Here is a 23,427-nt window from a genome sequence, read left to right on the forward strand (position 1 = left end):
CGTTGACTCTCTCCCCTGCCACGGCGCCCCTCTAGGAGAACAGAAGGGATTGTCTGTTTTGTTCCCTCCCAAAGCTGTAAGATCCAGAACTGTGCATAACACGCGGCTTATTTATTGCTGAGTGAGTGAATAAGTTAAGGGGCTACAGACTGGGCCCACATTTGGGGCCTGGGGTTGGGTGGGGGCAGAGAGGGCCTTGGTACGATTCGGGCCGGGGCTGGGGGCAATGGGCAGGAATTGGCCACAGGTTCTGAAAGACGAGTCTGGAGAGGGGCGGGGTCTGCCCCTGCCTGGGCAGGGAAGGGGTCTTACCTGGTAACTGACCAGGTCTGTCGTCTGGGGTCACAGCCCATGAGGCCGGCCCTCCCTGCCATGTGCCTTATCCTAGGGGGCCTGTGTGGTGGGGGGCTGCCTTGTCCCAAGGGGCGAGGGGCTCCAAGGACAACCAGGGAGCAGGGGCGGGGCGTCGCGAGCTGACGGTCAGAAGCCCGGCCAAGTAGGCGCCGGTGAGGTCTGGCTAGAGGCAGGCCCAAGCCCCAAGTGTCTCTCCCCCCCCCCACCCAGTATCCAGTGTGTGTGGGGGGGTACTTTGGGTTGGGACAAGGAAAGCCTGTCTTTCACAGGCACGTGGCCCAGGCCAGGTTGCTGGAAGGACCAGGACTGAGTGTGGGTTGTATACTCAGAGGGTCCAAGAGGAACTGGGTCCATCATGATCTCTTGCCCCCTGCCCGGGACACCTGCCCAAGTCTTCGTGGGAGTCCACCTCGTTGGCCCCGCGGCCCTGGCGGCTTGGTCCTGCGGCGTCTCTGGCACGGCTTTTCTGCGGGCGCCAGGTCCCAGGGGAGGGCTGAGGCCGTCGCCCTTCCAGGGCCCTGGGACCCCTTCAGGGCCTTGGCACGAGCTGGCAGTAAGGAGCAGGGTCGGGGTTCAGCAGGTCCTGATGGGGGGGGGAGAGAAGGGGGTTGTGGGTGGGGGGGTCAGGGTCAGGGGGAGCCAGGCAGAGGCTGAGAGATACGTGCAGAGAAATGCACACAGACACACGGGGACACAGAGGTCCAGGGGCGGACAGAGAGGGGCTGGGACGCAGGCCCAGAACGGGCTCCCCGCGGTGGGGTCTGCCGCGGGCCCCGACCTGCTGTGTGACCCTGGGCACCGCCCTTGTCTCTCTGGGCTTCATTTCCTCCTGTGCAAACTCACAGCCTTGGAATCCTTCTAAGAGGGAGGAAAGTGCCTCCCCAGGAGGGGAGAGGCTGTACCGTGTACAACTAGGGACCCTGAGAGCAGGTGGACGGTGGGTGAGGGGGCCCCTCCCGCCCCGCCGTCCTCCCCTCCCCTCCCCTCCCGCTTCCCAGCTCCGCACCTGGTAGTGGTGGTTCTCGGGCAGCGGCTGGGGCTGCAAGGGAAGAGCACGGGTGAGCCAGGCGCCTCCAACCTTTGACCTTTGCTGTGAGGACAGACCTGGATTCCAAGTCCTCACCGGCACCGGCGGTGGCACGTCCGGTGTTCTGCCCATGACCCCTTTAGCGCTCGGCCTCCCGTCCACACCTGCCCTTCTGAGCTTCTCCGTTTCAGCTTTTGAAATTGCTTCTCTCGTTCAGTTCACTTCTTCTTATTATCAGCCCTTCCCACCGATAATAAGGGGAGTATCTGCTCCGTGTAGAAACTACAGCCAAGCGGCAGAGAAAATAAAGTCCCCCACCAGCCTCCGTGCCCCAGAGACAAAGGCTCTTTAGGTTGGGTCCCTTCCGGTCTCTTTTCCTGGTGGCTCAAGAGCAGGGAGCATCCCAGAGAGAGTCGCGTTCCCACGCGACTTGTGCGGGACAAGGTGCCGGGCCCCACAGCGGGCTCCCGGGGGAGGCACCAGGTGGGCTTTGGGGGGAGGGGGCGGGGCTCACCATGGCGGTGTTCGCGGACCCCGGGTCACCGAGGGGGGACACCAGGAGGGTCGGAGATGGCATCACTTCGTAGATGTTCTCGTCACCTGAAGCAGAGGACAAGGGAGGAACCGGCTGACAGGTGGCCCACAGGCCCGTGCTGGCTGCTTGTCGGCATTCGTTCGTTCGGCCAACATTTGTGCAGAGCCCTCTTCTTGCCCAGTCCGGTGCTGGGGACACAGCGGTGACCGAGGCAGTGCTGGCCCTGCCCTCGTGGGGCTCACAGTCTGGTGGGGGAGCCAGGTCTGTCCCCAGGGTGGGTAGGGTGAGTGGCGGAGCCCAGGGCTCCTGGAGGTGGGTCAAGGTGGGCTTCCTGGAGGAGGGGACGTCTGAGACTGAAGAGAGAGCTATGCAAAAGCAAGAGGAGTAGGTGCAGAGGCCTGGTGGAAACAGCCTCGTGTTTGAAGGGCGATGATATGTTTGGCCTGTCTGGATTATATATATATATATATATATATATATATATATATACATATATAGTCTGTTTTTTATTGTTTTCTTTTTGAGGCTGGGAATGTTATATGTGGGACACAAAGCCAGGAAAGGTGGTGGGGACCAGCGTATGGGGGTCTTGAGAGCCATGTTAAGGAGGCTGAGCCCGTCCTACAGACGCTGGGGAGCCACGGAGGGCCTTTGAGCAGAGAGGAGTGACAGGGTGAGAGTTTTGGAAGAGGAGGGACTTCCGGCTTACCGGCATTGTGCTTGGGGTGCGCCTCTGGCTCCTCTGTGGTTGTCGTCCTGGGGACACACGGAGGGGGGGCCTGTGTTAGGGCGCTCAGGTGGGCGGAGAGAGACTCAGAGAAGCTGGAAAGCCCATCAGAGAGAGAGATGGTCTGGTCCCTGCTTCAGAGTGAGTCAGGACAAGACGTGCCCCATCCCCCCTGCCCCTTCTCCCATAATCTCCAGCCACAGAGCCCTTCCTCAGTTTCCCCAGCCACTACTGTGTGCCAACGACCGATGCCACTATTCATACAGACCATCTAAATCCAGGCGCCCCTGGATACCCTTATTTAAAAAACACACCTGAGGGCGCCCGGGGGGCTCAGTCAGTTAAGCGTCCGGCTCTTGATTTTGGCTCAGGTCATGATCTCACCGTTGGTGGGATCGAGCCCTGCATCGGGCTCCGCTCTGACCGCATGGAGCCTGCTTGGGATTTTCTCTCTCTCTCTGCCCCTCTCCTGCTCATTCTCTCTCCCTCCTTCTCTCTTTCTCCCTCAAAATAAATAAATAAGCTTTAAAAAATTAAAAAAAATACACTCGACATTATGGCAGCACATTCATCAACTCACTGAACAAATATTTACAGAACACAGACCGTGGGCTGGGCCCCGTTGAAGCCACTGGGGACACAGCTGGGAACAAGACCGACAAGGACCCCTGGCCTCCTGGAGCAGGCATTCTAGTGGGGAGAGAGAGAGAAGTCATATAAGTGACTGACAGTAGAACGTCAGGGAGTGAAAAGTGCTATGAAGGAAAATGAAGGTGGAAAGGGGCAGAGGGTAGAGGGGGTGTGCGTGCAGTTTCAGATAGGATGGTGTGGGGAGCCTCACTGAGAGGGTGACATTTGAGAAAAGGCCTGATGCAGGCAAGGGAATCAGCTATGCAGAAATCATGGGAAGAGAGTTCTAACAGCTTGTGCAAAGGCCCTGAGGCAGGAGCAGGAATAGCAAAGGAACAGCAAAGACAGGGGTGTGGCTGGGGCAGAGAGTGTAAGGGGGAGAGGGGGAAGAGGGGAGGTTAGAGGGGGTTAGTGGGTCAAGCGAGGTCTTGTGTCCATGGTGAGGACTTTGGCCTTGACTCTGAGGGACCCAAACTGACTGATTTTCACCGGATCTTTCTGGCTGCTGAATGGGGAACAGACTGGGGTGGGGGTAGGGGGGTGGGAGTGGAAGCAGGAGACAGAAGCTGCCATGTTGCAATGAAACTTGACTTAAGGGCACCTGGGTGGCGCCGTCGGTTGAGCGGCCGACTTCAGCCAGGTCACGCGGTCGGTGGGTTCGAGCCCCGCGTCAGGCTCTGGGCTGATGGCTCGGAGCCTGGAGCCTGCTTCCCATTCTGTGCCTCCCTCTCTCTCTGCCCCTCCCTCTCTCTCTGTCTCTCTCTCTGTGTCTCTCAAAAATAAATAAATGTTATTAAAAAAAAAAAAGATGTGATCAGCGATTGACCGCTGAGCTGGACACAGGCCCTCGGGGGCCCCTCGCCCCCTTCCCTGTCCTGGGAATGTGGGTTCTACCTGCCTTTTCTGCTCCCAGGACATGGCCTTCAGATGGCATGTGGTGCTGAGGACACCTGCACGGTGGACGTGACTGAGCCCAGTTAGGACCTCCTCCTTAGCTGCTGCCCCAGACAAACCTCGTATCTAGGTTTTCCTTCTTCGCGAAACTGTCCCTACTGACCGGGAGTGGCCTCTTTCTTCAGTCTCCCCCTCCGCTCTGTGTTTGGGGGCTGGCTTCAGATTACACCCGGGAAGCCCCCAGGAGCATTAGGGACCCACATCACCTCTTTTTGTGCCAGCTGTAAGCTAAGAAGGAGGCCTGGCAGGGATGGCCTAGGGGCCTTTAATGCCCTCCTTCCAGCCGTGGCAGACATGACTAATCGATCACAGCATCCGTTCCCACGGAACTCAGCGCGGCCTCCAACGCCTTTTCCGCCAAGCTCTCTAGGGCACCCAGTAGGCCCTCAACAGGTGTGTGTTGACTGATTCACTGAGCACAACTGAGCTGGGAGGCGAAAGCTGTTCGCCGCCCCTAAATTGGAGCATGTCGGGAGAAAGACAAGTAGAAGGATCAAGAACCAGAGACCACAGCACCTAAGGGAGAGTGGGACGAGGAGGTAAAGTGGCTGCCTTCATTTTCTGGATAGTAGGAAGGGTGGAGAAATTCCTCGTCGGCAAGCAGCTCAGAACCAAGGTCACGAGAGAAAGTTTTCAAGAGACTGATTTCATGAGGAAGGAATTTTTCACAAACAGACAGTCCCCTGGGAAAGCAGGCCCTTCTCCATCCTCCCCACCCTCCCCGGGGGCAGAGGGAGGCACCGCCTGATGCCTCTGCCTGCCCACCATCCACTCGGCTTCTTTGCCAATAAAGTGTTTTTTTCTGGGGGGGGGACCCCTCCCCCCTCTGAACCCATTTGGTCACGTGGAGCTGGGTCTGTCTCTGGCTCCAGAGCCGCACACATAGCCCAAGTTTGGCCAATCAGGGTATTTTAGCGGCTGGTCTGCACAAGGACATGTGGTTTAAGTTAAGCCAGTGAGAAGCAGCCCTGAGGCTTTGGTTGGAAGTGTTAGGGACAAGGTGTGGCCTGCTTGCTGTGGTGGCCCAGTTGGTGGGATGTAAGCCTGGAGCCACTGGGAGCTGTCTCGTCACACTGCGCCAGGGGAGGGCCTGCCTGTGAACGAAGCCACCACGGAGAAAAAGCGAAGTTGAGAGGTGTATGGAGAAGTCTCTTGACAAAACCGGGCCCCTGGATCCAGCCATACCTGAAGCTCATGGAGGAAAAAAAAAAAAAAACTTTCTAATTTTTTGTAAGCCCATTCAGAGGTAGGGTTTCTGTCCCTGGGAGTGCAGACGCCTATCTCGTACAGGCTAGAAAGATCCTTTCCGCCTCAAGAGTTCCGAGATTTGATGAGATTGTGTATGTCTGGCATACACATCTGGCAAGATGACGTGACTCATGGAAGGATCAACCAGCGGGACCCAAGGGGTGGGGAAGAAGACAGAGGGAAGGAGAGAGAGGCCTGGGGCCCCTGTACCTGTGGCTCTGGCCCCTCCAGCTTCTTGTTAACAGGAGATGGGCAATGCTCCCGATGAAGAGGGCCCCAGCGGCAAGGGACCCAATGATGATGGCAACCATGATCCCAACGCTCATGGGCAGGTGTGTAATGGGCGGCTCCTTATGCTTTTCTGAGGGGTATGGGAGAGAGCAAGAGGCCTGTGAGATGTCCTGGGAGGGCGTCCCCCCCCTCCCCTCACCCCTGCATCAGTGACTGTCTGTAGAGCACCGATACCGTTTCATTTTCCCAGCCCAGAGCTTTCTCCTGCTTTCCAGAGCTGAGCGTCTGCCTCTCTGATTCTGCTGCACATAAAACTCGGCCTCCCCAGATGCAACCCCTCGGCTCTCCCCTCCTCGAAATCTCTGCTTCCCTGAGATTTCCTACCATCCCCGGCACATCAGAAACCCCCGGACACGCTCCCCCCACCTCACCCCACCGACCTGCTTTTTCTTGCCTCAGTTGATGACACCCCCAGGATGAGGTTCTGGGCTATGTTTTGTCGGGGACATAGGCTCTCGACTCACAGGGTTCTCAAACACTAGCTGCCAGGTTTGGGACGAAGCCTGCCTGGCTTCTGACCCCCCCCCCCACCCCCCCACCCCCACGAGGACCTCCAGCCTTTAATATCAAGCTGAGCACCTGCTATGTCCCAGCCCTTCTTGGCATCTAAGCTCGCAGACTCTGAGGTCAGAATGCTGGGGTTCAAGTCCCTGGGCAGATTACTCAACCTTCCGTGCCTCTCCCAATCTATGGAATTGGGGATAAGAAGAATATCTACCTTGTGGGGTTGTTGTGAAGACTGAATGAGTTCACACACACACACACACACACACACACACACACCGCTCTTTCAGTTTTCCAACAAAGTAGACTCTGTGCCATTTTCAAAAGGAGGAAACCGAGGCACAGAGAGGCGTACTAACCTGCCTGATGGCTCACAGTAGGTGCAGTGCTGGGATTACCCCTGGGCCACCTGAGCTCCTAACGACCACTCTGTGTGGCTTCCAAAAAGGCGCCTGTGGCCCAGGAGCCCCTGAAGGGTGGGAATTAACCGTTTCAGGCTCTGCGCGAATGAAGACTGTTATTTCCAAACAGACTAGGGTGCCGTTGTATATATTTGCGTAACTAAATCCATCAATATTTGCTGATTTCATCCATTTCCCTGAAAGTTGATCTCTTCCAAGTGTCCAAAGCCCATTTTTCAAATGTAATCTTCTCACTGGGAGGAGGAGGATAGTTCCTGTCTGGGCACATATGGTCGTTGCCCCCACAGCCCAGGGAGGTGGCTAAGTCAGGCCCATCTTACAGATGTGCACACCAAGGCCCAGAGGGGTTGCATTTGGGCAGAGGAGAGAAGACAGTCTGTCTTCCAGGCACTGCGTCAACAACTTTTGCACCTTCTCCCTTTTTTAAAAAAAATTCTTTTTTTTTCAAGTAGGCTCCACACCCAACATGGGGCTTGAACTCACAACCCTGACATCAAGAAGTCGCATGCTCTATGGATTGAGCCAGCCAGGTGCCCCCACCTTCTACCTTTTTGAATCCCCACAACAGCATGTGGAAATTCAGTGGCTCGGCTGAGTGACTAGGGAGGTGGGGCCCAGCCCTCCCCTCCCCCCACCATTGGCTGACTCAAGGAGCCTCCCAGTTCCTGTCCTCCCCACCCCCACCCTGTTGCCCAGTCTTCTTGCAGCATCCAGGGCCCCTGCTCCTGGCTCTGCTTGCTCTGGCCTCTGCTGCCCTGTCCACCCACGCAGTGCCGTCACCCCGGCTCCCTTCCTCACACTCTGGGCTGCCCAGCCTTTGCCCAGGCTGTTCCCTCCGCTTTGGCACACTCTTCTCCATGCGCTATACAGAACTCCTGCTTAATTTACCATTCCCAGCTCCCTCCGGAAGTCTTTTCTGACAATCCCAGGCCAAGGAGACTCTTGATAGGCATTTCCTTCATAGCTTACTCGCTTCATCATGCGACGAGTTGATTCAGGCTGGCAGCCTGGACAGGAAAGAGAGCTCCCAGTACCTCCCTTCTGACCTCAGGCTGCACTTGCTAATAGACGAAGTTCCTCTGTCCAGCTTGACTCTCAACTCGGGCAACAGAGCTTGACTCTCAACTCGGGCAACAGACCCTGCATGCGAGGCATCCTGTGATGGGAACCGGAACTACCCCCTCAAGCAGTAGGAACTTGCCGGAGCCAGCAAGGCCCCTGTGACTGACCCCGAGGCAACGATGGACCTGACCTTGGCTGCCCACCTGCGTGTACCCACTGCCCTTCGCCCACATTTTCCTTATAGAAACCTAGAGGTGTTTTCGGCACTTTGGAGACCGTGTCTGAGATGCCAGTCCGCTGTCTCCCCGGTGTCGGCCTCACCGAAATCGATTCCTTTCCTGTTTCCCCTCCACCCCTGCAGTGCGTTCCCTGGGGATACCCCGTCCCTTGTCGCGCGCGCAGGCGGCAGGAACAGTTCAGCCGTAAGCCAATCAGCGCTCTGCATTCCTTTGGCCTTCGTGATTGGTTCCCGTTGGCCCAATCAGAATGAGGCGAAGGGGTGTGGTTCAGAATAGGGGTGGGGAAGAGAGCCCTTCTTCTGGAAGCTGTGGGTCTTGAGGCTTGGGGACCCTGGAGTCATTTTGCTACCCCGAAGGCATCGATCATGTCTCTGGGAAAGAGAACCCTGAGCTTTAGCTAGGTGGAGGTCTCCCCCAAACAAAGACATTTTCCAGCCTCCTTTAAAGCCTCCATGCACCCGCAGCTCATTGAAACATGCCTTAGAGGGCCCCTGGGTGGCGCAGTCGGTTAAGCGTCCGACTTCAGCCAGGTCACGATCTCGCGGTCCGGGAGTTCGAGCCCCGCGTCGGGCTCTGGGCTGATGGCTCAGAGCCTGGAGCCTGTTTCCGATTCTGTGTCTCCCTCTCTCTCTGCCCCTCCCCCGTTCATGCTCTGTCTCTCTCTGTCCCAAAAATAAATAAACGTTGAAAAAAAAATTAAAAAAAAAAAAAAAAAAGAAACATGCCTTAGAGCACTGTGTTGATCATTGTTGCTGACGTTGGAACGCTGGGCAATTTCACATGCAAAATTCTGTGTCCGAATTTCTCCATTTTTTAAAAGCCACCCCTCATTGTGGCTTTGCTTTGTCTTAAAAAAAAAAAAGTTTATTCACTTTTGAGAGACAGAGAGAGACAGAGCATGAGCAGGGGAGGGGCAGAGAGAGGAGGAGATAGAGTCCCAAGCTGGCTCCAGGCTCTGAGCTGTCAGCCCAGAGCCCGATGCGGGGCTCGAACCCACGGATCATGAGATCATGACCAGAGCCAAAGTCAAATGCTTAACTGACTCAGCCACCTAGGCACCCCACGAATTTCCCCATTTCATAAGGACACCAGACGTATCCGATTAGGGCGCAGCCTGGTGGCCTCATTTTAACTCAATTACCTCTATAAAGATGCTATTTCTAAATAAGGTTATATTCTGATGTCCTGAGGGTTCGGACTTAGCGTCTTTCTGAGGCGACATCATTCAACACGCAACACCTCCCAAGCTCCGTTCCCTGCCCTCCTGGAAGATCTTTGAGCTGTTCAGGATCCTTTCATCTATTTCTTTGCTGCTTAAATCAGCTCGAAGCAGTTTCTGTTGCTGTAGCCAGAACCCTGCCTGATTCACGTGACTGAGTGTCCTCGTTTTATAACTTGCTACATTTTCTGCCTTGTACTATAGACGGTGAGCTCGCAAAGAGGGAGGCTGTGAATCCCTGTATTTTTCCAAGTTGATTGCGACAGGATCTCTGCTTTAGTATGAACTTGCCATTCTTTTAGGTAGTAGAAGGGTCTAATGCCCCTCCCTCGAATCTTCGCTAATCTTAGTGGCCTTCTTGTAATCAAAAGAATACAATGTAAATGATGCTGTGTGACTCCCCAGGCTAGGTCAGAAGAAGCCATAGAGCCTCTGCCTTGGTCTTTTGGAACACCTGCTCTCTGTTTGTTCTCCCTAAGAACCCAGCCTCCATGTTGTGAGGGAGCCCGAGCAGTGACACTGGGGACACCACACGACAGTGATCTGGTGGATGGTCCCAGCTAAGTTCCCAGCTGACAGCCCGGACGAGCCTCCACACATGTGAGTGAAGACGCTTCTGGATGATTCCAGCCTCCAGCGTTTGAGCCAACCTCTCAGCCTTTGAGTCTTCTCATCCGAGGCCCCAGACATCATGAAGCGGACAGGCCCTCCCTGCCGCGCCTTGTCTGAATTCCTAATCCCCGAAATCGTGAACACAATACAATGGTGGTGGTTCTTATACCACTGGAACAGAGCCCCACATTCTGTTTCTTCTTCCAGGAAGCAACAGTTCCAGGAACTGTTCCAGGAACTTCTTTCCAAAGTTTGCTTTTTGGTTTTTCTCTTTCCTGGTCACTGGGACTATCTATAACTCTGTTCTTTAACAGAGCATCATCAGAGCCTTCTTCCACGGATTATATTTCTCCGTGTGTATCTTTCTGAGACAGAGAGAGGGAGAGAGAGAGAGAGAATCTTAAGCAGGCTCCGTGCCCAGCGAAGAGCCTGACACGGGACTTGATTCCATGACTCTGGGATCATAACCTGAGCTGAAATCAAGAGTCAGATGCTCGGGGCGCCTGGGTGGCACAGTCGGTTAAGCGGCCGACTTCAGCCAGGTCACGATCTCGCGGTCCGTGAGTTCGAGCCCCGCGTCAGGCTCTGGGCTGATGGCTCGGAGCCTGGAGCCTGTTTCCGATTCTGTGTCTCCCTCTCTCTCTGCCCCTCCCCCGTTCATGCTCTGTCTCTCTCTGTCCCAAAAATAAATAAATAAAAAAACGTTGAAAAAAAAGAGTCAGATGCTCAACCGACTGAGCCATCCAGGCGCCCCTCCATATGTATCTTTGATTAGATACAAATACATCTGAAAAAAGTGCTTTGAGAGGCCATTACACAAGCGGACAACAGCCAGACCATATATAAAAATAGAATTTTGACCCACAGTCTGCAGTGCGCTGCCTAGAAAACCGACCCTCTTATAAACAGCCCAGGAAGCCAGCCTGCTTTGGGTCAGACTTAAAGGAAACAGGATTGCTATCTCCAGTGACCACCCAGGACCACAAACAGCCACTTCTGCAAGAATGGGCCTTAAAGGGCCGGGACTTGATTAACACCCAACAGCTTCCCTAAGGTTCGTCCCTGCTTCTAACTTCGGACGAATCAGAGAAAGCCAAATACGCAGCCTGACCAATCGCCTTCTAGGTTCCCCGGGCCAACGGCCTCCAATCAGGGCACAGCTGAAGCCTTCTCTTTTTTTCCACCACGAAGCTTGCCCACCCCCCTCTGCCTGTCTTCGAGCCTCTGCCCAAACGCAAGCGAGAGTGGCTGACTCCCTGGCTAGAGCGAACTCCGAATAAATAGCCTTTGCTTTTCTCACTGGTCTCAGTCTTTGCTGATTTGCACAGCTTCGCATGGATTTGCCGACCAGTCCTCACCGCGACCCATGGTGGGAGGTGTAATTGCCCCCGCTTTACAGACATTTGGGGACCAGAGGCTCCGAAAGGTTCGGCCGTTTGACGAAAGGGGAGTACCGCCGGTGAGTATGAAACCCGTGACACCATCCACTTAGCCCTCGGTGGGTGGTAGTTAATGATGAGGCAGAATCAAGTCATAAAAGTGTGGGCTCCGGAGCCCGCCAGCCTGGGTTCAAGGCTTGCGTCTGCTGCTCCTTAGCTGGGTGACCTGGGGGAAGTTACTTAAACTCTCTGTGCCTCCGTTTCTCCATCTGTATAATGGGGATCGTCGTGCCGTGGCTGGGAGGACACAAAGGGTAAATGCGTGTGAAACACCCTGCGCGTGTTCAGTGAAGGGGAGCTGGGCTCTGTAGTTTACTGCCTCGGGCGTCAGAGGGCCCGGAAGGCTTGGAGGAACCCGTGCAAGGTTGCTTGAAGGTCCCAAGCCCCCACGACTAGATTTACGGGGGAACGGACACCAGCTGGAAACGACCGTGATCCCCCTCTGGCTTTTGAGCCTGGGTTAGGCTGCCTAACGGCTGCTGGATCTCGAGCGACTGACTTCATCTCGCCGAGCCTCTGTTTCCTCATCCGTACACTGGGGACAGCTATAGGACCTCCGTGCCCTGGGCCTTTCTTGTGCTGTCACAGGCTGCCCTGAGCCTGTGAGTCCTCCACTTGGGGAGTTCTGCCTGAGACTCACTTCCTTAGCCTTTTTTATCGCGTGGGCACGGTCACGTGACCCAGGCTCCGGGCTCAGGGACACGCCCACCCACATATAAACACTCCCCCCCCAGCACGGAGCTCTCTGTCCGTTCCTTTTGTACGCTCAGTGCCTGGAGCACAGGAGGGGCCCAATAGATGCTTGTTGAATGCATGAATGAATGCAAGCGTGAGTGAATGAATGCAGCCTGCCAGTCCCCCCCCCCCCCCCCCCCCCCCCCCCCGCCCCCAGGCAGGGGTTCTGGGCCCCGGGCTGACACTGCGGGCAATGTTTGCTCTGGCTGGAGAGCTCCCTAAGTAGATTGCACCTTGTTTCTGGTTCTCGGCCTCCTGGGGGTTGTGCAAGCCTGCAGCAGCCTGTGTTAAGCCCCTTTCCAGCCACTAAAGGCACACAAATTCCTTGATGATTAAGAGAGATAAAGCGTGGGGATTGCCCGGGACCCGGGAAGAGCTCCCCACCACGTCCCCCACCCAGGGGTTGGATTTAGGGCCACCGCTGTCCCCCGGCTGCCGAGGAGACCCGTCCTGCCCTGAGGACACGCCCAAGCCCGTGCCTCGTTACCTCCGTCTTTTCCTTTGCTCTTCCTTTGGCCTAAGGGCTCTGCTTCCTGTTCCCTGGGCTCAGCCCTCTGGCATTTCCCACAAGGGAGTGGCTTCCACTGGGGCTGAGAAAGAACCAGGTGGCAGAGGGCCAGGGACATGAACTCGGACCCAGCTGGGGCCTCGGTTTCCTGCCTTTCCCAGCCGCGTGGTGGGGGGGGGCCGCTCGCCTCCCTGTAAAATGAGGATCATGCCAGTTCTTGTGGGAACGGAATGAAGCGAGGTCAGCAAAGGACTTGGCTTAGAGGTACCCGGCATCCAGTAAGTGCTCATAGACGAGAGGCGGAGCTACAAATACTTAGGAAGTACCTACTGTGTGCTAAGCACTGCTCTGCCCTAGGGGATTCATGGTGAACAAAACAATAGATTCATATTATGATTCTTATGAGGAGAGCAGGTGTTGAGTCCTTGAGCATCTGTGCAGGCCTGATCCCCAGGCCTCTGACTTCCCATCTTGGTGGTTCTCCTTGATCCCAGCCCCTTGGACAAGGGGTAGACCCTTCACTCAAGGGGAAGGAAACCTCAGGCCAGGCTGGATCAGCCAGATTCTGTCTCTGTCTCTCTGTCTCTGCAGCTCTCTTTCTCTTTTTTAATGCTTATTTATTTTTGAGAGACAGAGGGCGAGCGGGGGATGGACAGAAAGAGAGGGAGACACAGAATCCGAAGCGGGCTCCAGGCTCTGAGCTGTCCGTACAGAGCACGGTGCGGGGCTCGAACCCACGAACCGTAAGATGATGACCTGAGCCGAAGTCGGACGCTTAACCAACTGAGCCACCCAGGCGCCCCAGCTCTCTTCCTTTCCATCCCTGCCTTTTGGAAGAAGAGATTCAAAATATGCGACGAAGCCTGGGCTGACACCCGGTTTGAGGTCTGGCAGGAATCCCCAGCCATGAAGACGAGATGCGGTCAGAGGTGGCGCCCCCTGGAGGAGAAGGGAGCACTTGCCTTTCCGACAACTTCTATTTTTCCCATCAGCTCTGCGGGGCTCCCCACCCATTCATTTATTCAACAGTGTGTCTGGCCCCGTTCTAGGCTCCCAGGAGACAGCTGTGAACCCAGGCCTCCCAGAGCCGACATTCCAGGGGCTTCCTCCGGGGTTCTACAAGGCTCCCTACACTGTGAGTCATTGGCACAGAGCTTCTGTCCTTACAACCCACGCCTGGGCTTGAAACCCCCCCCCCCCCCAGCGCTGGCCTAGGGTGTCCCTCCTGCTCTCCTGCCTCAGGCGTGCTGGCCTCCTGCCTGCTCAGTGCATGAATCCCACAGCTTCCTGCCACTGGCCCTTTGCACAGACCAAACCCTCTGCCCGAACATCTCCCAAAGCTCCTTTCCCCTCGACTTAGAATTATCAGTAATGATCAAGCGTTGTCGAAGGAGCACCTTTCCGGGGTAACCTCCATACTACTGCTATTTATAATTTCATCATCCCCGTGCGTGACTTTTCCTTCGCGGTCCCTGCACTGTTCCTGATGACCTGTTTTGTGTGTGTGTGATTATTAGTTAATATCTGTCTCCCCCGCCGGGCTGTGAGCCCCCGGAGGGCGGGGTCAGGGCTGCCTCAGTCTCCACTGTGTCCTAGCCCTGACCAGGGCAGTCCAGACGCAGAGGCGGCCTTGGGGCAGAGGCTCGTGGGGGAATCTTTGCTGAAGGAACCAGTGGATGAGCAGTTCGGCATCTCCGGAGGCAGCCGTGCATTCGAATCCCAGCCCTGAAGCTAATATTGGGGACATGCCTTAAACCACCTGAGCCTCAGCTCCCTTCTGAATACAATGGAGATTTAACCACGGGTGGGGTAAACTGGGTACCAGATCACTCCTCTGTTTAATACCCTCTAGTGGCTTCTCTCATTCTCCCCGTGGCCAACAAGCCCAGCCCCTGTGTGCCTCTCAGGCCTCGACTCCTAACACCCAACTCGCACACTGCCTTATGGCGACGGCATCCTTCTGTCTATATGCTTTGAACACACCAGGCTAGACCTGCCTCAGGGCCTTTGCACTTGCTGTTGCCTCTTCTGTCCCTCAGAAATCTGCAAGGGCTCCTTTTCCTTCCTTCTGCTCAAATGTCACTTCTTCAGCAAGCTTACCTGCTGACCTCCCGTCCCAGATGACATCATCCTGTTTAATCTTTTTTTTTTTTTTTTTTTTTTTTTTTTACTGGGTAAATCATAATCTCTCTGCCCCTCAATTTCCTCGTCTGTACAATGAGTCTGATGATATTTCCCACTCACAGGCCTGCAGTGAGGATTCAATGAGTTATACATAAAGCATGTGATAAGCACCAAATAAAGTTAGCGCTGTTATGGTTAATGTCTCTGAAATATGGCCTTCATTTATCATTTCTGTGGTCATTACCGCCTCCCACATATGAATGGAGGTGAGGAGGTTTTCTTTCTTTCTCTTCTCCGGGAGGAGATGGCTAAGCTCCCAGACTCTGGCGTTATGACTTTGTGGGATCAAGTCCCAATTCTACCATTGTCTGTGCCTCGGTTTCCTCATCTGTAAAGTGGAAACAAAAATCGTGCCTGCCTCGTGGAGTTTTTGGCCTAGAAAGGTTTCATTCATTTATTTATTCAACAAACATTAACTGAGAATCCTACCCCCCCCCCCCGCCCCGCACTGCGGTAGAATTTGGACGATAAAAGGACCACTACGCTCTCGCTCTCTCTCTGAAGAAAGTTCCATCCTAGTGAGACACGTTTGCAACGTGATAAGTCAGAGGACGTTATGAAAATCACAGAAGTAATGGCGTGATCAGAGTCCTCTGGGGACACAGATGGTTAATGACCAAGTCTGCCTGGGGGGGGGGCTGAGAAGTTCTTTTTTTCCCCCAGCGCTTTTGGGGGGGGCTGAGAAGTTCTCCCCCCCCCCCCCCGGCGCTATTGAGATGTTACTGGTATAGGACATACACGGTGGTTTTAAAGTAAATTAAAATTTAAAGTTGACTTATTTATTCTCAAGGAATCTCTACACCCAACGTGGGGTTCACACTCACAACCCCGAGACCAAGAGTTACATGCTCTTCCAGCTGAGCCAGCCAGGGGGCCGTATCTTTTTTTTTTAAAGATACAAATGAGTTAATATCGAGCAGTGGTTCTCAATCAGGGGTGACGTTTGGCATTGTCGGCAGGCAATTCTGGTTGTCACAGCTGGAGGAATCCTCCCGGCATCTAGTGGGTAGAGGCCGGGGAAGTCTCTGAATATCCTACAGCGCGCAGAACAGCCCTCTCCTACAAAGACTCAGCGGGTCCGAAATGTTAACAGGGCCCAGGGCGAGAGGCTATGCTCTCGCGTAAGTGTGCCCAAGTCCCAAGTGACGAGTGCCCAGGAATTGCTGGCCATCGCCATTGTCCACGGCCCCCTCTCTAGCACTTTGCCCCGAGTGGATTGCTCCCTTAGGACCACGTACACTGTAGGAGCTCAATAAATATCCTATTAGGGAAGGCGTGGGAGCAGTAAAAGAGACAGTGTGTTCCCCAGGGCCCGGCTCAGGCTCTGGCACAGGGCAGGCGGTCAATAGATACTTTATCAGTGAGGATTAAGTGATAGATTCAGGGCCCGGCACACAGTAGGTGCTCAATCAGTAGGCGTTGAACAGGTGAAGGAGAGAGCCAAACGAGGCGGTATGGGCACAGATCCTGGCCGTGGGAGATGTCAGGGCGCGTGAGCCTCCCCACTTCCTTGCTCGGCGGGGCAACACTCACCCTCCACCTGGACCTTGGTCTTGGCCCTCATGGTCCAGGCAGGATTGATGGTGACAGCGACCTGGTAGGTGCCGCTGTCGGTGGGCTGGGCCCGATGCAGCAGCATGGAGCCATTGGGGAAGCCAACGATGTCACGCTGCCCCATGGCACTGCCGTCCCTCTGGGGCCGCTGAAGCTCGGGGATGTAGGTGAAGAGCATCGTGCCACCGTGGGCCTCCTCCCCCAGGTACCAGTTGAAGTCCTGAAAGGTGTCTGGGATGCCCCGGACAGACAGGAGCAGGTCCTGGTTCTTTTGAGGATGCTCTGGAATCTTCTGGATGCGGAGGGCAGCCCGGGAGCCTTGGGGGACCCAGAGGGCCAGGATTGAGGCTGCGGGGGGGTTACAGGGGTGGCCTGACATCAGAGGTGTTGGGCAGGGATCATAGCATTTTCCTCCCTCTGTGTCCTCATCTGGGGACAAGGATTCTGAATGGTGTTCAGGGGAAGCAGGGCTGGGGTTGATTAGTGATGTCTGCCCCAGAGTCGGGAGTGGGAACCCAGATATGAAAGCCACAGGTTTGTTATCCCATTGGCCCAGCAGATCTTTCTGCCCTAAGGTGCTATGTGGTCTGCTTCTAAACTCACGGGCTCTCTGAATTCATTCATTCATTCATTCATTCATTCATCTAACCAATACTTACGGACATACATATTAGTTATGTTATAGCACCAATTATATATGATATGTCTAAAATTCTCTAGATTTCTAGGCACAGGGGATACAGCACAGAAACAAATAGAAATTAATTCCTGTCCCCATGATGGTCCGGGGAAAGGCTCCCGTGTTGCTGAACCTGCCCGGTTGTGGGTACAGCCTTGTACCAGGCAGTCCGATCCCGACCTCAGTAAATTACCAGCAACAGTTTTTTTCTGGGGTTTGAATTTGCAATAATGGGCGTGAACATTCTAGCCGCAGTTTGATGATCACGTATGATACTGCAAATAGGACGAACACACACACACACACAACCCCCTCTCGCCAGCCCCCAAACAGACAAACAAAATTCCTGTCCTCGTGGTCCTGACATTCTAGAAAGTTCCACAGTTAAAATTAGGGATGGGGTGTGATTCTACAGCTTCCCATCCTCCCCAGCCCTCCCCGATCTTACTCTTAATAACGTCGTCTTCCCTGACCATCCTTCCCTTCTTCTAAGAGGAAACCTCAGCCCCTGGGCTGAGTCCTGCCTTCCCCCCTCAGCCCTGGGGTGTGTTTCCTCCTTACCTGAGAGCAGGAGGCCCTTTGAGAAGTGGCGTCGGGCCCCCTCAGGACTTGCCATCTTGGTGGCGGGGGCCACTGCGGGCACTCAGTGGGCACTCGGCTGGCAGAAGTGGGCCAGCTCAGTGGGGGTCCTGGGTGTGCCTCCCAGACATGGCCGAGGCTGACCAAGCCCCAGCACCCCCTTTCCACAGGCTCCGGAGCCTTCACCCGTGCTCCCTGGGATGGCTGCTGACACTGGTTGAACCAGTTTTCCAGGGTGACTGGGGAGCTTCCTGGGGCTTCCCAGGACTCCTCCCTTAATCCCCTCCGACCTCTCTCTTCTCCACCCAGTGTGACTGAGCAATCTCCCCGGGCCAGGCAGCTCCCCGCATGTAGCCCCAACATAACGCCCTCATCCAACATCCCCCATGCATAACTGTGCCCATTTCACAGAGGAGGAAACTGAGGCTCAAGGGAGGAGGCAAGTCTACCAGGAGGTGGAGATGTGACTTCACCTGGGGCTGGCTTACTCTAAAGAAAGCTTTTAGCATGGTTTTTCAAAAGCATCATTCATTCATCCATCCATTCATTCATTCCAACACACGCTCCTCATGCCCAGCCCCATGCTGGGTGGTGCTGAGGACACAGTGACGACTGAGACAGCTCTTGCTTTGCCCTCCGTCCACAGTCGGGCTCACAGTTCTGTGTCTCTGTTGGGGAGGGGAACAGACCCATCCCCAGACAATGATGATCCGGAGGGATCAGCGCTGGGACAGAGGAGCCCAGGGGGCTGGGAGAGCCCAAAACGATGCCTCACTCAGCCTGAGGGGCAGGGAGGGCTTCCTGGAGGAGGAGACAACGGAACAGAATAGGAGTAGCAATGAGACAGGTGCAGTGGGGTGGGGTGAGGTTTATACCAAGCATTGTTAACAGCACTTGAAAGGGCGTGGAGGCTGAAGATTCTGGCTGGGGAGGGTCTGAGTAGGAGGGGGTGAGGCTGGAGAAGGAGGGAGGAATCGATTGGAATTCTGAGCTCTGTTAGAACAGGGTCTAGGTGATGGAGGGTCCAGGGTTGTGCTGATACTGTGGCCAGTAGCCGCATATGGCAATTGAAATATGCCCTTAAATTAATTAAAATTAATGCCTCAAAAATTAGTTTCTCAGGGGCGCCTGGGTGGCTCAGTCAGTGAAGCATCTGACTCTTGGTTTCAGCCCAGGTCATGATCTCACGGTTCGGGGGTTCGAGCCCCACCTCGGGCTCTGTGCTGACAGTGTGGAGCCTGCTTGAGATTCTCTCTCTCTCTCTCTCTCTCTCTCTCTCTCTCCCTCTCTCTCTGTCTCTGCCCCTACCCCACTCCCTCTCTGTCTCTCTCTCAAAAAAAAAATTAATTTCTCAAACTGGCCACTTTCTTTTTTTTCTTAATTTTTTTTTAACGCTTATTTATTTATTAAAAAATTTTTTTTTCAACGTTTATTTATTTTTGGGACAGAGAGAGACAGAGCATGAACGGGGGAGGGGCAGAGAGAGAGGGAGACACAGAATCGGAAACAGGCTCCAGGCTCCGAGCCATCAGCCCAGAGCCCGACGCGGGGCTCGAACTCACAGACCGCAAGATCGTGACCTGGCTGAAGTTGGACGCTTAACCCACTGCGCCACCCAGGCGCCCCTAACTTTTATTTATTTTTGAGACAGAGAGAGACAGAGCATGAATGGGGGAGAGACAGAGAGAGAGAGGGAGACACAGAATCAGAAGCAGGCTCCAGGCTCTGAGCTGTCAGTAGAGAGCCGGATGCGGGGCTTGAACCCCTGAACTGTGATGTCATGACCTGAGATAAAGTCAGACGCGTAACTGACTGAGCCACCCACCCAGGTGTCCCTGAAATTTGTTTGTTTACTTATTTTGAAAGAGAGTGCACTGGGTGGGGGGGGGGGCGGGCAGGGAGGGAGAGGGAGAGAGAGAGAGAATCCCAAGTAGGCTCTTCCATGCCGTGCCCAGCCCGACTTGGGGCTCGATCTCATGAAGCTGAGTTGAAATCAGGAGTCGGACCCTTCACCGACCGAGCCACCCAGACGCCTCCATCACAGGAGTTTCTCCTGCACGGGGCTGGTCTAAGGATCTGAAGGGGGCAGGGCCCCGCGAGGTTTCCGGGTCTGCGGGAAGAACAGTAAGTTGGGGTGCTTGTCGGTAGCAGTTTGTGTGTGTGTATGTGTCGCCAGACGGCCGGAGGTGAGGGCGTCCACCGGAGTCCACAGCTTGGAGTGACAGAAAAGTCTTGACTTTGAACCACCTCAGGGTGGGGTGGCCCAGCCCGGCTAAACAATCGCAGAGTCCCTGTGGCGAGCTGGTGAGCTTGACTCAGCCGGGCTCCGCTATCACTGGGCTATGGGATCTTGGCTGCAGGTGACTTCACCTCTCTGAGCCTTGGCGTCCTCCTCTGGACAGTGGGGACAAGCATCCGCACCAGACACTCCCGCAAGAGGCCCCCAAAGCACACAACAGACGTCTGGCGGTGGTGGTGGTGGTGTTGACCTTGTCTTTGGACTTGCGCTCCTTCCAGAATTCTCCCTGCCCCTCTGTGACCCCGCTCAAGGGACGTGCATCCCCCCCCACCCCCAGGCGTTTCCAACCCCCCACCTCCCAAAAGCTCCCTGATGCCTTGAAGGCTTTGTGCGATGTTTAGTGTCCACGGGGATTTACCCTCAGTCCTTCTAGCTGCAATTTTGAAACTTCCTCTCTCTGCTTGAGAGAGAGGTGGTTGCAAACCCGGCCGTCATTTCCAAGTGGGGCCGCCCCCGGGGAGACAGCTCCAAGCTTGGGCCCCCACAAGATTGCCCGAACCAGCCTCATTCTGGTAGGAATTTGGTTGCACAGCAGGAGTGGAAGTTAGGGGGTCAGAGGGATTCTGGTACCTTTTCACTGCTGACCTCTTGGAGTGAAGGCTCCGTAAGTAGTGTTAGGCGGTTCGTAAAGCAAAGCCTATTATTCTGGAATTTCCAGGTGCTGAAGCTTCTCTCTGCCTCTCTCTCTCTCAAATAACGACTGATTCCTTTTGCATTACGAAAAGAAGAGGTTTAATATAGAAAATTTAGACAGTGTGAACGCAAAAAGAAGAGTATAAAATTAAGCCATCGTCTAACTACCCAGAGAGGTTCACCGGTTAAAAAAATACCAGAGGCCCAGACTTCTACTGTCAGCCATTCTGTCATTCTGCAGCCTTCCTCTGGGTTTTTGCCCAGTTTCAGAAGGCAGAGCCTGATGGGTCCAAGTCCCCCCAGGCAGTCTCCTTCTTTCGCTGGGGATTGGTTGAGCGGTGGGCGATGCCGGCCAATGAGATCCGAGAGGAGGCTGCTGGGGAAGTTCACCCAGGACACGGTCATCTGTTTTTCCAGATCTGGGTCTGGCTGCGATGGCTGGAATGCAGCAGCCATCTTGGCGCCAGCCGGAGGCCGATGCCAATACGCGGTGGAAAACAGAACTAACCGCAGAGAAGCAGAGCTGAGCTCCACACGCGGTGCCTGGAGTAGAAACAGTCCAGTTCCTTGTGTTTAATCTCAGTCTGGGGAGCGGGGGTGGGGAGGGAGGGCCCTCTCTGCTCTTGGCCCCTGAAGCACCCTCACCATCCCATTTTTATATACTGATGGAGGTTCTCCCAGTGACTGGAGTCTCCCTAGGCTCCCCTGAGCCCTTCCTACGAGGCCTGACTTTTGGACCTCCGTGTTCTTCTCTCTTTTGTCCAATTTTGGCAAGTATCCTCCTAAGTCAGTTTCACCAGAACCCGTCACCCTTGATAGCTGTTCCGCCCTCCACGACCGATCAGGTTCCTCGTTTCCCCCCACCCCTCCCCCCAGGTCCTGTCTGATCACCCCTGCCTGCCCTCCGCCAGGCAAGAATCTTGTCGGGTGCTTTAACAGGCATCGTTAAATAATCGTTTTCTTTACAGTTAGAATACTATTTTTTTTTTCTTTAACCCATCCTTCTTAATTCACCCATCCTTCACTTCGTGGATTTAATTCGTTCCTAAAAATCCTGCCCCGAAGAGCTGAGGTGTGGAAATATACATATATATGTTTAAGATAGAACTCCAGGATATTGAACCGTTCAAATGAAATAACATAAACGTCTGTGACTCGACACACAGTTTACAAAACGTGACAGCATCCACTTTGCTTCCAAGGCGTTGCAAAGAGACAAGCGAAAATAAATGTTGAAAGAATTAAAATTCCCTGCATAACCTTCACAGATCAAACCGGGCATTGCTTTAAGACTACGTGCATCGATCAGTTCCATATATTAACTGATGTAATGCTAATGTTTCTATAAAGTAGCTTGATTCAGTATCTTAATTTACAAACAGGGAATCGAAAGTTTATGATGATTAGGTTAAGAAGGATTTGGACCCAGACTATCTGACTGCGAGTGTCATTGTGTGCACAGCTCCCTGGGGTCGGTGTCCCCTAAATTTACCCAACATTGTCCACAGCTGTGGCATCAGTTGACGTTCCCACATCCCACGTATGCGATCTCACGAGTCTCCACCTCCTCGTCCACAGCTGCTGTTTTCAGACATTTGGAGTTTTGCAAATTTCATTATGGTAATTGTTGCATTTCCTGAAATCCTGGTAAAGCTGAACATCTTTTCACATGCCTGTTAGCTGCCCAATGTTTCTCCAGACGTTTCATTATGACAGTTTAATTAACTATATTAAGCTATCACCGGAAAACAACAGAAATACGTGGTTTGGCCAAATTATGAAATAATTTGCCTGTTTAATCTCAACAAAGCCCGTTTTCCATTGATCTCTTATATGCTCGTGGTGAGGGAGGTGGGGCAAGCTGAGGGCAAAATACAGGCTGCCCCCCACCCCCCCCAAGTGGGATATGGGTGATATTCCCCGGACACCCCCCCCACCCCCCTCCTCCCCCCCTCCACGAACAAAGGAAAGGGGTTTAAGTGCTTGCCACGGTGATTGTGGGAAACTAAGGCAAATGAAAACTTAAATTCCCTTACTGCCTCCAGCCCATTGGCACGTCCTTGAAACGGCAGAGTGACCTCCCTCCAGGAGCTCAGCTGCCTGGATGATGACACTTTGCTGGGGGCAAAAGGGATTCTTGGCTTAACATTATCCTGACCCCCCCAGGATCCTGTAAATGTATTTCTTTTATCTCAACTGCCCCAAGATACACGCTGGCAAACCTACTCCAAGTTTATGCCCCCCCCACCCCCATATACATCTGAAGGGTCTCATGACTGAGGTTTTATTGAAAGGTAATAAATGGTGTTTCCCTAGCAACAGCTAGCCCCTCAACGTCCTGGAAACCTTGTTTCCAAAGTTCCTTAGAGACTTACTCTATCCCTGACCTCCTCTCAACCTGAGGGTAAATAATGAATTACCTGTCATGTCCCCATGCAGCAGCTCTTCCTGCCCACGGGTCTTGTCCCGGTGCTTTAATAAAATCACCTTTTTGCACCAAAGACGTCTTCAAGAATTCTTTCTTGGCCATTGGCTTCGGACCCCACGAACCCCCCATCCCCCCCAAAACTTCATCATTAGGACCCAGGCAAATACTAACCTGCTTTCTGTCACTTTTTTTTTTTTTTACTTAAAAATTCTTTTTCTATAACAATTTAAAGGTTTTTTTTTTTTTTTTTTTTTTTTTTATCGTGGTACAGCTAACACGCCAAATGGATCGTTTTAACTATTTGAAAGTGTGCCGTTTAGTGGCATGTAGCTCGTTCGCAGCGCTGTGCAGTCGTCACCCCTATTTCCAGAACTTGTTTTGTTCTGCTTTGTTTTTGTCTGGTTTTGTGTGTGTGTGTGTGTGTGTGTGTGTGTGTGTGTGTGTGTGTTTTGTTTTTTATTTTTAAATCACAACAAAAGGAAACCTTGGACCCATTGAGCAGCCACTCCCCATCACGCCCTTCCCTCCAGGTCCTGGCAACCCCTCACCTCTTTCCTGTCTGTGT

At 54.0% G+C, this 23,427-nt stretch overlaps 1 protein-coding gene, 1 long non-coding RNA gene and 1 other non-coding gene across 6 annotated transcripts; 2 read left to right on the forward strand and 1 right to left on the reverse strand.

Moving 5' to 3' along the window:
- Nucleotides 1-90: 90 nt before the first annotated feature.
- CEACAM19 (CEA cell adhesion molecule 19) lies at nucleotides 91-17,705 on the reverse strand. Of its 3 annotated transcripts, none has more exons than XM_019819394.3 (8): nucleotides 17,485-17,705; nucleotides 16,224-16,592; nucleotides 5,686-5,836; nucleotides 3,250-3,333; nucleotides 2,626-2,672; nucleotides 1,896-1,981; nucleotides 1,361-1,393; nucleotides 91-937 (listed from the first exon to the last, which is right to left on the reverse strand). In XM_019819394.3, the coding sequence occupies exons 1-8, from the start codon at nucleotides 17,537-17,539 to the stop codon at nucleotides 884-886; spliced, it is 879 nt and encodes a 292-aa protein (XP_019674953.1). In that variant the 5' UTR covers nucleotides 17,540-17,705; the 3' UTR covers nucleotides 91-883. The 3 variants fall into 3 exon arrangements, with proteins under 3 accessions (XP_019674953.1, XP_044902257.1, XP_019674954.1); XM_045046322.1 differs by having other exon boundaries at nucleotides 2,626-2,738; XM_019819395.3 differs by lacking the exon at nucleotides 3,250-3,333.
- On the forward strand, nucleotides 10,489-14,829 carry LOC102902334. 2 transcript variants are annotated; one of them, XR_442020.5, is made up of 2 exons: nucleotides 10,489-11,283; nucleotides 13,556-14,829. It is a non-coding gene; the product is annotated as an uncharacterized LOC102902334 (long non-coding RNA). The 2 variants fall into 2 exon arrangements; XR_006590492.1 differs by lacking the exon at nucleotides 10,489-11,283 and adding an exon at nucleotides 13,201-13,435.
- LOC111558147 lies at nucleotides 17,024-17,210 on the forward strand. The gene has a single exon (XR_002738740.1).
- Nucleotides 17,706-23,427: the final 5,722 nt, after the last annotated feature.

The sequence above is a fragment of the Felis catus genome, chromosome E2 (assembly GCF_018350175.1).
Source record: "Felis catus isolate Fca126 chromosome E2, F.catus_Fca126_mat1.0, whole genome shotgun sequence".
Classification (NCBI taxonomy): domain Eukaryota; kingdom Metazoa; phylum Chordata; class Mammalia; order Carnivora; family Felidae; genus Felis; species Felis catus.